We start from the raw sequence: 13675 nt of genomic DNA on the forward strand, positions 1-13675 counted from the left end.
ATTCATGGTTCTGGAAATCGAATTGAACCGGACCGACTAATCAAACTGATTCGACCAAAAACCAAACACTTCTACGGTTTGGTCCTAAAAATCCGCTATTTTAAAAACCATTTATAAATTGTTGAATCGGTCAAGAATCGGTCGGTTAGACCGAATCGGAATCCGGTTTATAGAAAGCGCGACGTTTTGAACTTAAAAGACCAAGAGAGAGATCAGAGTCCCTTCCTTCCCCATCTCTGCAGTTCAAAATTCACAAAGCTCAAAGTCCTAACCCTGAAACCTAGCTTTTCCACCACCGCCGCAAGGACTGCCGCCGCCCGTCCCGCTCCGGCAACGCAGTCGTCGTTTGGTTGTCCGCTCTTCTTCCTCATTCAAGAATCGCACCTTATTCCTCGAGCTGGGCGTCAGTCCCTGGTCTTTGTCTGCTCCGTCGTGCTCCTGCCGTCGTCCGTCGCGCTCAGGCACCACTGTCTTCGTCTGGTCGTGGTGCTCGAAGTTTCCAACCCAACAATCGCAGCTTCTTCCTCGAGCTCGGCGTCTTGGAGTCTGCCCTTCGTTTGCTGAGCCGCAGCACTTCCAATCCACCACTGTCTTCGAGTCGTGATCGTCGCCTGGCCTTCGTCTCCGTCGCGCTTCTGCCCCTCTGATCAGAGTGCTCAGAAGTCAGAACGAAGGTTTAGGATTTTGCTAGTGCTACTTAGGTTTGTTTCTTCGTTTTTTTTTTTTTTTTAATTTTTCGTTCTTGGTTTTTTGTTCTTCGGATTAGGATTCTACTCAGATTGAATTGTTGAATGATTAGCTCACTGCTACTGTGCTGTACTCTGTTTTGTTGCCTTTTTTTGGTACTGTGCTGAGAGCCTGAAACCTTGATAATCCTTGTTAATCTTTGAAAAGGTTTGTTGCTGCTGTCTAACTTTTTATTGTGTTATTGTGATTTAATTGTTGGTGTTGTTGTTATGTAACTTTTAGTTGTTCCTGTTGTCCTTGTTGCTTTCTTTTAAATTTTAATTGGCGTTGTTGTTGTCTTATAATCTACTATAATTTGATTTGGTGTAATTTTCCTACTGTGTTGATCTTTGTTTTAATTGTTCAGTTATTCTCTGTTTATTGCTTTAACTGTTATTGTGAACTTGTTAATTTGCTAATTGTTCTTGTGTTGTTGTTCTTTTGTTATCTTTAATTTTTTTTTGTTTTTGTTGTGATTTTCTGTTCTTGAATTTGTTAAGTTGATAATTTGCTAAATTGTTGGGTTGCTGTTGTTTTAATTTGCTAAATTGTTAGGTTGCTGCGATTTAATTTGCTGGATTTTCTTGTTTATTTGCTATATTGTTGTTGTGTATTTATTGTTGTCTTTGAGATTATTGCTGGATATTGGTGATCTTTGATTTATTATATGCTTCATGTTTTCATTGTTCTGTTCTTATGAAGAAAAAAACCTTTGTTTTCATTGTTTTGTTCATTGTTTGGTTGCACTGTCCCTGCTCTCGATCTCCGCTGACTTGCTGCCTCTCCTCTGTGTTGGATTTTTTTGTTTCAGGCTCTATTATGTGTTTGTTGTGCAACACTATCATTTTTTGTTTTACTTTTTGATTCAGCTATATTAAGGCAATATTCTCTATCTTTAACTTGTGCGTTGTGATTCAATCCAGCCATTTTTAATGGAAGTATAATTTTGTCAATTGTCTACAAATCTACATCAAATTTTTGTAGATTTTGATGATTGATGACAAACTTTCATTCATATTTGGATATTTTCTTTTGTTATTTTACTTTTGTTTGTACTTTAATAAGATTATAAGATTTTGGTTGATGATATTTCATGTAGTGTTTTAAATTTGGAAGATATTTTAAGATTTATATTAGACTATAGTTATATTTAAGGGTGATTATTTATAACTTTATTATAAAACGGTTTTTCTGGTTGAACCATAATTGAACCGGTTAGACCAATAAACCAGTAAACAGTAACTAGAGCGGTTCGATAACTGGTCCAGTTTTCAGAACCTTGTTCCTGATGCTCAAGTGCTGGGGAAATGTGAATGAGAATTTGACCCAATGACTAAACTAAGTGTATATAATCCTTTTATTTTAAAGGAGAACCACCTTTGTTATTTATTTTATTTTTATTCTCTTTGGATTTTTCACATGTTTATATTAAAGGAGAGGAAATTCTTGAAATGTAATTAGGCCATTTCCATGTGTTTGGCATGTTAACAAAACAACGAATTCTACTGAAATATGTATACCGTTTTACCTTCTTGTGATATGTCAACCTCTGAGATGTATCTCCTTTTCCCTTTCTGGGTTTTTTTTTGTCTGAGTCCATGCTTATCTATATGGGATTAAAGATTGTGGAGTGGCATCAGCCGTGTCTTTTAGTTTGTGATCATGCACACGTATATTTTCTAGTCAAGCATCTTATTGAACATCCTTTATGTTTATCTGCATTGCAAAGCGTTCTTCAAAATTTAAAGCTTACAGTTGAAAATTCATCGTATGTCTGTATCCTATCCTTTATTATGTATCATGATGCCCAAGGAATTGTTTAATTTTCTTTGCTCATGGAGTTCCCTAGTTTTCATTTTTTCTTGAATGCTAATATGCATCATTTTTTCCCCAGCTGTTCTGATATAACAAGAACAACAGTGACATGTTTTGCACCTGACAACCAACTTAGGTAAGTGTTAAAATTGTGAAGGGTATCTGTGTTCTAAGAATAGGAAACAAATACAGTGATGTTGACTTTCTATTTGTGCATTTTTTGGATTTACGTTAGAATATAGTTTTGTTTTTGTGTGATTATTTATGATTTTATTATAATTTACATGGCATTTTTTTTAATAGAGTTTTAATTCTACTTTCAATTATATATGTCATGTTTGAGTGTTTGCCTATTAGATTGATTTATTATTTTTCAGATTGATTGTGTGATTGCATGAAGACAATGAGTGGAATGAATGTTGTTGGAATTTTTGGATGTTTCTGGAATGTGCTATATTGTTTGTCTATTTTCGAATGCTTGCCCTTTTTTTGGAGGCGTGTTCATTTGTTAGGAGTATGAACTAAATACCATTATATATGTTTTAAAGTTAAGTACTAAGTAGTAATTTGGCCAGGCTTGAACACTATGCATTTTGAGCTATTATAACATAATAGTATTTTGATATTTCGTAATTGTGATTATTTTCTCTATTTGTGTTATTATGAGTCCTTGTAGGTATTTACATTTTGTTAGGCTCCTATTTTCTTCTTTCCTACGCTCCTCTTTTGTGCCTGTGTAGGAACTCATTCTTGACAACCTTGCAAGTCACCAAGAGAGGCAAGAAACAATGGCAGCAATGATGCAAGGAGTGCAGAAGAACACTCTATATGTGGGTGGTTTAGCTGAGGAAGTTAACGAGTCCATACTTCATGCAGCCTTCATACCCTTCGGGGACATTAAGGATGTTAAGACCCCACTTGACCAGGCAACGCAGAAGCACAGGTCGTTTGGCTTTGTTACATTTCTTGAGAGGGAGGACGCTGCTGCCGCCATGGACAACATGGATGGCGCTGAACTCTACGGCCGTGTACTCACTGTTAACTATGCCCTCCCTGAGAAAATCAAGGGTGGTGAGCAGGGCTGGGCCGCTCAACCAAGTAAGCTTACATTACACGTCACCTCTCTCTCTCTCTCTCTCTCTCTCTCACACACACACACACACACACACACACAAAAACACCCCCCTAGTTCCAGCATGGCTATCAACTATTTTGATTCATATGTGATATTTAGGTTAAATTGAATAATTAGTAAGTATATTTTTGTGGTGGAAGCTACCATTTTTCTCCTAACTGTAAGTTCGGAACTTATTCTCATAATCTGAAATAAAGTCCCAATTTTGATTCTGAGTAGGAGTCTGTATGAAAAGGTGTCCCCCCCCCCACTTTCTTTTAATTGTAAAAATAATAGGGGTTTGGAACAAATGTACCTTTTTTTTATTGAAAAATACGGGTGACTAAAGAGGTTGATGATTTTATGCTGGTTGGCTAGATAACAATAGGTTGGTCCTTCATGGCTGTGTTGCTGTTAGTGGAACCTGCTAAGATTGGATCATTGAAAATTTAAAATGTGGCTGGGAAAGTGATGCTAATATTAAACGTGTCTGATCTGAACTGAATTGCTTTTGGTGGTGGCAATCGATGGAGTTTAGCTAGGTACGGGTTTGGATGTGCATTGGCATGATCGATTTAGTGAAAGAAAGAGGAGGAACGAGGAGAAGAGAAAGGGATTGCTTTTGGTGGTGGCAATCGATGGAGTTTAGCTAGGTACGGGTTTGGATGTGCATTGGCATGATGGATTTAGTGAAAGAAAGAGGAGGAACGAGGAGAAGAGAAAAGACGCGGGGGGGGGGGGGGGGGGGGGGGGGGGAGGAATAGGGTAAACGTTATGACTTGGTATTGATTGCTTATTCTCAACTCTCAAGTTTAGTAAACCTGTATTTTGTCAAGACCTCTTTGAATAAGATTTCTCATTTGTAGATTTTTAGTTTCCTATTCCATAAACATGTTATTACAAGCCATGATTTTAGGTGTGCCTCTCTAGTAACTAATGCTTACGAATAAGAAGGGGTTAAGGGTGGTATGGAGGAAAGATAACCCTAATATGGATGCATCAGGTTTCACCTTACCATATTCACCATTGTGTTTTTATCAGTATGTTTTAAGTCATGACCCTTGTTTGCAAAGTTATCGATGGATTGGAGACTATTCCAAATGATGTAGAGAGAGAATAATCAATGGTGAAATATACACTTTTTCAATACGAATCACGTCGAATCAAGAAAGAAGTGGCAAAGTGAGAATGTGTTTACACAATTCTTTGAATTTATGTTGAGTTTGGTAGTGTATTATGCACAAATATACACAATCCTTAAGTAGATAAACATTTAATTTGTGGCATTCTGAACTTTAAAGCTGTAGATAGGCAGAAATTGTTTGAACCCTCTTCGCATATCATTGTGGTAGCATTCCTGATCCAATTTCTTTATCTGTGATGACTCTGCATTTTGAATTTCAGTTTGGGCTGATGCTGACACCTGGTTTGAGCGGCAACAACAAGAAGAAGAGATGCGTCGTCTTGAGGCAGAGAATCGAGCTGCAAATCAGGCAGCAGAAGACCTGCGCAGGAAAAAAGCTGCCGAAGAGCGGGAAGGAGAAAAAGAAGACGAAATTGATCCCATGGCAAAGGCCGAAGCAGAGGCTCTGCAACAGAATAACTAGTTACTAATCAACAACTTAACAAAGAGGAAAGCCCTTGAGGAGGAAAATTGCATCCCTGATGTGTGATATCTTATTGGTTTATGGAGTTTTGAATTCCTGTATGATTCTGAAACGGCGTAGTCATGAAAATTCTTGGTTAAGTATTTGGCTTGTGTTAAAATGTTTTATTGCATATCCTAAGTTCGGAGTCGTGAATCAAGCCAAATTTATTTATTGATTCCGTTTGTATATTATAAGGTTTGGTTGAATATGTACCTTCTCAGACCTGAAAAATAGTAGCAACACCTCACACATCACAGACTAGCCTTTGAGTGTTTTTGACAATTTTGTTAACACCCAAAAATAGTAGTTAGCCAAGGTACCATTCTGTTTTGGATAACAATTTTCAATATAAGTTACCAGTTGACAATTTGTACCAAGTAATTTACACCGTTAACTCTATTAAGGCAAAAAGCAGCTCAAATATTAAATACTTTTTAAATTAATGATTTCATAACGTGTTTTTCTCATTTACTTATAATTTGACAGATATTTTCCTTCTCTCTCATAACTCATAAGCACTGTTGCACTGGCAATATTTTAGTCATGAAACATAGACTAAGCAAATATACTCTGCTATGATAATTACAAGCCTTATAAATACGGACCTTTTGTTCCCCCCACGAGTCAGGATAGCAAGTTTGATTTAAAGGAATGTCAAACTCAGGCTATTTTTAAGATTTTTCAGATGATGGAATCGAGTGTAGTTAATAAAATAAAAGAGATAAGTGAAGAGTGAACTAATGTGTCCACTAGAAACACTAACGGTAGCTTCAGACCTACATTTCCTCTCTAATTTGGCACTCCCTTTCACCGTTGCCTTCTCTACCATCATTCCCAAACAGACCGTATATATTTTCTCAAACTCTGAAAAGCAACAATCTTCATTTCAATTTATCCAAATTTTTGTATGCTTATTAAGTCTTCATGAGAGGGTGATGCATTTTTTTTTTCTGTAGAGCAAATATACCTTATGATAAGAGAACCAATTTGTACTTTTAAGATGAGACTTTTGTCATAGTCGTGTTTAATTTATGGGGACAACAGGACGAGTTAAAGACCACGTAGTTATATGTGACTCATTAAGTCATTATTAAATTCTATAAGAGGCCGTTTCAAGAATTGGAGTAACGTATTATGTATACCTTGGTATGGTGATAATTTTAAGCTGACTAAATAATATAATACTAAACTTATAAAATGCAAATGCATGCCCATTGTTGGATCTTGTGTTAACTTTGTTACATGATAAGTTTTTGTTTGCACTATTTTTGCCCAGCATGTTCGATTTTGCAACAAAAGTAACAACCAACCATTTAGGGATTAATCAGCAGCGGTTACCCTTCTTACAGTTGAGTGCACCAGCAGTGGTGGTCATTGATTCAACCAAAGAAGATGGCCTTGCACTGAGACTCAATGCCCTAGCATAGGTATAAAGAGCACCTTCACCAGATTCTCGGAAGAATGCTCCATTCAAGAACATGTCCCCCTCCGATCTCCAGTTCCAGTTCTTCCATTCCTTCTGTGCCGCAATCTCGTGCTTCGTCACCTCCTTGCTGAACCTGTTATCCGGTGCCAGAAACCTGTTCCCTTGGCTTATAATGGTTGGGTTAGCACTCCCGCCAATAGCGTACATTTCCCAGTGAGTATAGGCATTATTAACCACGTGAAAATACCCATGTCTGCACCTGCAACATCATTATATTTAATTAACCATATGTTATACCAACATCATAATAATGATTCTATATATTTTCTTTGAAAAGTACGTAACAACCTATATATAAAGACATGTATACGTTCATTGCGATATCTTCAATCTTATATAAAGTTATTTAAAGGTATTGAGCCATCAATACTACCTGCATATTTTTATCACAAATTGACTAATATACCCTTATTACCATTTTTTTTTATATATAGACACTGTTATATTACCAAAGATTGTAAGAGTAGATAAACAGTGATCCTATTTTAATTATCCATTTAATTTATTTAGGGTGGAGATTTAGAGTTTATACATTTGACATTTTTTAATTATCAACTTTACGTGTATATATAATATGCCTGTGTGTGTAAATTTTCACCTTTTATTAAACACTGACATTATTTTGATGGTTAAGATCACATATGTAAGATGAATACAATTTTGAATTTAAGTATACTGTTATAATAAGAGTACTAATAGGTAGACATTTATATATATATATTGATAATTAAAAATAATTAAATAATTTAGTTAAATATATCAAATTATCTAATTAATTTTTATATAAAAACAACTGTATATAAATTTTTACTTTATAAAATTTAACACAAAAAAAATAAATATTAACATATAATTATTTTTATATAAAATTAATAATTAAAATTATTAAATAATTTAATAAATTTAATTAATAATTTTTAACTATCAATTTTACGTAAATAGAATTGAATGTTAATTTAATAATTAAAAAAAAAAGGTAGCGGTACCCACCTTGGCATCCTTTGAACGAGGCCTTCTCCAAAATGATTATAGGCTATTGTGACTTGCATGTCCTTGTCTTGAGTGTAGTCGTCACTATGACCCAGCAGCATCACCTTGTTATGATGCGTCATGTAATTGTTGGATATGGTAATAGCCGTCGATCCATGGATGGCATCAATGAGACCATCATGGCAGTTAGACAGCGAGCAATGATCAACCCACACATGTTTCGAACCAAAGATGGAAACTCCGTCTCCGTCCGACACCGTCCACCACCCATAATGGCTTGGAGAGTCTCTTATGTACCCATGCCCAGTTGGCACACAATCATGGATGTGAATACCATGAATGATGATGTTACTCACATGATGTATGGTGATGCATCCACCATTGGCAATGTGAACACTAGCACCTCTTCCGTCAATAGTCTTGAAGGAATTCATAACAAGCTCTTGTTTCAGATTAATCACCATGTCTCTCTTGAAAATGATCCATAGTGGCTCGTCTTGAATAACTGCGTGTCTTAGTGTTCCTGGTTTTGGGTTCACAGGATCATCATCTCCAGAGTCCGTTACTACATAGATTTGGCCGTTTCTTCCTCCGGTTGCGTCCTTGCCGAACCCGATGGCGCAATCTGCGAGTTTTTGACGGTTATTTTCCCAGTTTGGGTCACAACGCCAGCAGTCGTCAATGGGATTACCAGTTCCACATGAAAAGTAACCCAAGTTTCTTCTTGACCCATTCATGCCTCTGCAATGAGGTTATAAATCAAAACTGAATTGAGACATACATTTCTTAAGAGTTTCATTAGAGCTTGAATTACTTTTACAACAAATTGTAGGCCATCAAAATTTATTTGTTTTACCCATCATTTAGATATCAATTTAATTTTTTAAGTGAACGAGCCACTCGACATTTTTATTACTGTTATATTAATCAATTATATTAATGAGTTTAAATGACTATTTAAAGAAGAAATTTATGAAGTAGTTATTTTTATCTACATATTTATATATGATTAGATATCAGCTTAAAAATTCTTTTATGCTAGTTAATTGTGCATAAAAATAATTCTTTTTTAGTCATCATTATTCTTCCTCCTAATTAAACTTCATGTAATATATAAAAATATAAAAGTTCAATAAGTAGGAAATTTTTTTGGTCAATAAAAGCTTCAAGGATTTATTTTTTTATTTTTTTTTAAACCTACATAAAGTAGAGGAATGCAAAAAAGAGAGGGAGAGTGGAGAAAGAGAAAAACAAAGACAATTGTTTGGATAACCTCCGAAAAATAGAGGAGACATTACCTTTTTTATGTATATTATTGGATAATAGATTTGTTTTGCACATTTTTAACATATGAAATAATCACATTTAACCAATTTAAATTTGGATAAAAAATGAACTTAATGTATGCAAATATTTAAATGGTTTTATAGTAATACGAAAATAAAAATAATACAATAAGCTAATTATCTAGAATTTAATTTAAATATGCTATTTTATATTCAAATAAATTAAAATATATAAAACAAATTATTTTATGTGTTCAATACATGTATAATTAGGATTACTATGCTATAGTATATATGAGAGAGGATAATTTACCTATTAATTTTCGGAAGATACCGAAATAATTATCAAACACAAAACTGGCTTAATTTTGGAGAGAATGTGTTTGTGAGGTTCATTTTGGAGGCAAGCATAGAAGGGCTTGAGATTGAGCTAGAAACTTGGCATAATAATAAGTAAAACTTTATGTAATTACCTACTTTCTCTATTTTAAAATTTAAGTTTCTTTTATTGAAAATATTGTAAAATTAATATATTTAGACATATTTACTTAAATATATTAAAATTTTAAAATTATTCGAATATCTTAATTGTTTAATTAAGGCACTAAAAATAAAAAAATCACTTAGGGTCTATTTTGGTTTAAAACCCACATTCTATTTTTATTATTTTCTATTTTGAAGAAGCTGTCAGAAAAGAAAAAGAAAAAGTAAATATAATAAATTTTTTTATTCGTTTTTTTATTTATAAAATAGAAATTTTCTGAAAAAAATTAAGAAAATAAAAACATAAGCATATACATAGGTGCATATATATATGAAGTGAAGAATATAAGTTTAGGGCTTATTAGTAATTAAGTATACCTGTCTATATCTTGTACAACCAGATTAGAGTCTTGATGAACTGCCGAGGAGGGAGTGAGAAATGAGAGAGCTAGAACAACGAAGCATGAAAAGTGACCCATTTTACTCAAAAGAACGTTAATAATGCATGAGACGTGGGGGATAGTGGAGGAACATAATTACATGATAAGGGTGAAGTAGTGGGGGTTTAAAAGGATTAAAAGCCGAAAGTAATGGCGTGATTGTTACTTCAAATTGGGCTCCAGACACTTCATTTTTTTCTTTTTGGTGAATCGGTAATTTGTTAAAGTATTTTTTAAAAAAAATATTATTTATATACTAAATTAATTATTAAAATTAGTCATTATATATTTTTATATAAATATATATAATTTAAATTATTTTTAATATATATTTTAGGTCATGAATTTCTTGCTCCCATTTTTATGTGAAAGTATCATTTAACTCACCTAAAAAATTTATAAATTGAACCCCATTTTTTTTTTGAAAATATTCATAACTAGATATTGACCCCTCAATTTATTTGTATTTGGCATTTTTTTTTTCCTTTTGATTCCAAATTTAAAAAAGGGAGAGAAAAATCTAGCAACCTTCTTTCAATCACCGTCGTCGTTCTCTCTTCCTCTCCCTCCTCGACTACTCGTTTTTCTTGCACCGTGCTTACTCTACTAGGATTTTTGTTTCTCTTTCACTCACTGTTGCTTGTTCTATGTTCCTCCCCAACGGCGGTCTCGCTCTTTCTTTGATCCTTGCTGCCGCAACACGGTTTTGCCGCCGCGCCGCATCACTCGAGTCTACCACTTCATTGGTTTTTGTCGCCTCTCTGTCCCTCTTCTTCACTAACGACTCTGATATTTATCCTTCTTCCTCCACCTCTACCTTTGCGACCTACTCCTTTAAGGTTCCATTTTATTTTTTATTTGATTTATTTTCTTTTCTATGAAAAGTTTAAGGAAAAGCATAAAATCACTCTGTTCTTAAATGTGCCATTTATCTTAAATGCATGAAATTTTTAATAAAATAAAACTTCAGTAGATAAATAAGTTACCCCTAGATTAGAAAGGTAGATGACTGTAAGACATTTACTCAATTCTGTTGAATAGTTGGAGCTTAAGAAAATAAAGCAACTACTTCACTTCAATGGCAGATTAAGGGTGGAAAAGGAAATGCATTGCCTTAACTGAGCATTGCAATTAGCAACAAGCACAATGGAATTTTTCTTTGCAAATTTGTGATATTGTGTGAAGATTTCAGATCTCACTTGACTTGAAAAATTTTTTCTGGAAAAAAAAAGTCTTGTCCCTTTGATTTAACCAAACCAACTCAATTTAAATAAGTACAATTTTCTCTTCCCTTTGTTTTGTTGAATCAGAACTTTGCATCAAATATAACAAAACCAAATCATATGTATAATTTTTTTTAAGAATTTTTCTTTGCCAATGCTGCATAATTTGGCACCCCCAAAAAGTATATTCTTACTGATGATGCGTCAACTCGAACAATTGGCAAGTGTCTATCTAGCATCAATGTTGAGAAAGTTGAAACTAATTGGCGGACTGTCAGGGAGCTCCTCTTCTCTTCTCTCCTGGAGCTCTTCAGTATCTCAATGGAGTTATCCTCTTTGAGGAAACTATGTCTTGTTAGCTTAATATGTGTTAAAATAGTTTGATTCATTGTGATTCTATGAGCATTGCATCAATGACTTTTAACATTCATTATCTACAAGTTGAAATAATTGTTTTTTGTAGATGTGTTCTATATTTTTAAAAACTTGGTTAAGTGATTTTCTTTTGGTGAGGTTGTTTTCCATTTCATCTAATTGTGCTGTCTTACTTGAGCATGCACTGCTATCTGATTGTTTTGTGTCAGTTTCAGTTACTTGGGTAAATAATTTTTGGTGGGGTTGTTCTGTATTGAATCTACTTTTTCTGTGCTACTTGATCATGCACTGTAAATATCTATGCAGATCAATTAAACCAAAAATGACCAACAATTTTTCCATAAAAGTAAAAATACAATAAACATAAAATCAACAGGTCAAAACTGAATTGCACTCTCAATCTTATGAACAATAGATTTTTTTGCTAATTTCTTGCTGTAATACATTTTTGTCTTGTCCCACACTTTTGTATGAAAGCATGTAAATATATAAAAAAAAGCATTCAAGATTTTCTAAATCTATTAGTAAGGGAGAATTATTAGTAAGAGTATTAGGGGGATTAATCATTTTTCTATAGAATTTTCTATGGCTAATTGCTACTACTGTTAAGGACTTAAAATTGCATAATTGTATATCTCATTCAGAAGATCTTTTTATCAATTTTATCAAGCAATATAATATCATATTTAGTGGCTTATAAAACTTGCTATTCTGCATCCATATTTTAAAATAATTTTGTTGTAATTTTTCTTTGTTGTAGTTAGACTGACTAAGCTAGCTGTTGATAAGGTCATGACTGCACCATGCGAGATATTGGTTTTATATCCAAAGCATGGTGGAAATCTGCACTGTCTCACAGCAATAACACCTTGTGCTGTGCTAGACATTCTTTCACTTCCTGATAGAGAAGATGAAGGAAGGAAGTGTACTTACTATCGTGATTATCCATATTCAACATTCTGTAAGTAACTCTTCGAACTATCACTTATATTCCATGCATCATAAGATATAGCATTGGTACTCGGTAGTAGGAATGATCTTAGAAGTTCTATAAACTCAATTTGCTCTCTTTCTTGAGTTTTGAAGCCTCTGATTGAGGATTTATAAGTTTAGTTTGATTTTTAGGTTTTCCCCCTTAGAAAGTTATTATCCTTTTCAAACTTGCAAATCACTTATAAATAGATTTATAGTTTTTTTTTTCTTTTGAAACTGCTCTATCTCGTAACATTTCTTATGAATACCAACTCAAATATATTTTCCAGGGGCATCAAGAAATAGATAACTGCTATGGTCGAGGATCTACTTTCTTTCTGGATTCAACCATTAAAATCTACATTAGGCAGCTTCTGTAGCAGTTGCAACTTGGTGAGCATGTAAGTACTTTTGTAAAATTTTGCATTGCGGTATTATTATTTTGTGTCAATCTTTTCTCAAGCTAAAGTTGTCCCTTTCGGTTCTGTTTTTGAAGTTAAAAAGGAATAATACATCATTGTGTATTTATCAAGCAGGTTATGATCATTTTCCTTTGTGTGAAGCCCAAGCAAACACTTTTTGGAGAGTCCCTCTACATCACAATTAGTGTATTAACCTGAACAAATGAATGATTGGATGGTTAAATTCTTTTCTGGTTTACCTGGAGTTCTTCACTTATAGTCCTTCAACTTTGAGGTGTGATTGCAATCTGAGTTCTCTAGCCAAAAAGTTCGTAACCAACGACCGTCTATTGTATCATTGATCTCACCATTTAGTTTATGCGTTTATATTCTTGTACAAGAGTTCTGCATGTATGCTAGTAGTGCTTGTAAGTTTTGAGACTTGTTTGTAGTTTTGATTTGGAAAATAGTGAAAACTTTTACCTTGCCGTAGGTTTTTTTTATCTCTCATATTGGGAGGTTTTTTTCCACGTTAAGATTTGATGTTCTGTTGTCTAATGCTCATAACAACTACACTCACAAAATGACAAGCACTTAATTTATGCTGGGGCCATAAGTTATGATGGACCAGAATGAGACAATGGTAGTTTGATACTATAGTTTGAGCAACTTGAAAATATAATTTTTTATAAAACACTTGAGCTACTTTTGTCTT

At 33.8% G+C, this 13675-nt stretch overlaps 2 protein-coding genes and 1 long non-coding RNA gene across 4 annotated transcripts; 2 read left to right on the plus strand and 1 right to left on the minus strand.

Moving 5' to 3' along the window:
* Nucleotides 1-203: 203 nt before the first annotated feature.
* Nucleotides 204-5671, plus strand: LOC112755168 (uncharacterized). 2 transcript variants are annotated; one of them, XM_025803089.3, is made up of 4 exons: nt 204-701; nt 2621-2677; nt 3282-3639; nt 5060-5671. In XM_025803089.3, the coding sequence occupies exons 3-4, from the start codon at nt 3330-3332 to the stop codon at nt 5260-5262; spliced, it is 513 nt and encodes a 170-aa protein (XP_025658874.1). In that variant the 5' UTR covers nt 204-701; nt 2621-2677; nt 3282-3329; the 3' UTR covers nt 5263-5671. The 2 variants fall into 2 exon arrangements, with proteins under 2 accessions (XP_025658874.1, XP_025658875.1); XM_025803090.3 differs by lacking the exon at nt 2621-2677 and having other exon boundaries at nt 208-701.
* Nucleotides 5672-6494: 823 nt separating this feature from the next.
* Nucleotides 6495-10085, minus strand: LOC112755169 (pectate lyase). Its single transcript, XM_025803091.3, has 3 exons — nt 9928-10085; nt 7781-8521; nt 6495-6989 (listed from the first exon to the last, which is right to left on the minus strand). The coding sequence occupies exons 1-3, from the start codon at nt 10026-10028 to the stop codon at nt 6629-6631; spliced, it is 1203 nt and encodes a 400-aa protein (XP_025658876.1). The 5' UTR covers nt 10029-10085; the 3' UTR covers nt 6495-6628.
* A 2189-nt stretch (nt 10086-12274) lies between these two features.
* On the plus strand, nt 12275-13287 carry LOC140180383 (uncharacterized). The gene is made up of 3 exons (XR_011874578.1): nt 12275-12548; nt 12850-12960; nt 13096-13287. It is a non-coding gene; the product is annotated as an uncharacterized lncRNA (long non-coding RNA).
* The last annotated feature ends 388 nt before the right edge of the window (nt 13288-13675 follow it).

This window comes from Arachis hypogaea, chromosome 16, assembly GCF_003086295.3.
Source record: "Arachis hypogaea cultivar Tifrunner chromosome 16, arahy.Tifrunner.gnm2.J5K5, whole genome shotgun sequence".
Classification (NCBI taxonomy): Eukaryota; Viridiplantae; Streptophyta; class Magnoliopsida; order Fabales; family Fabaceae; genus Arachis; species Arachis hypogaea.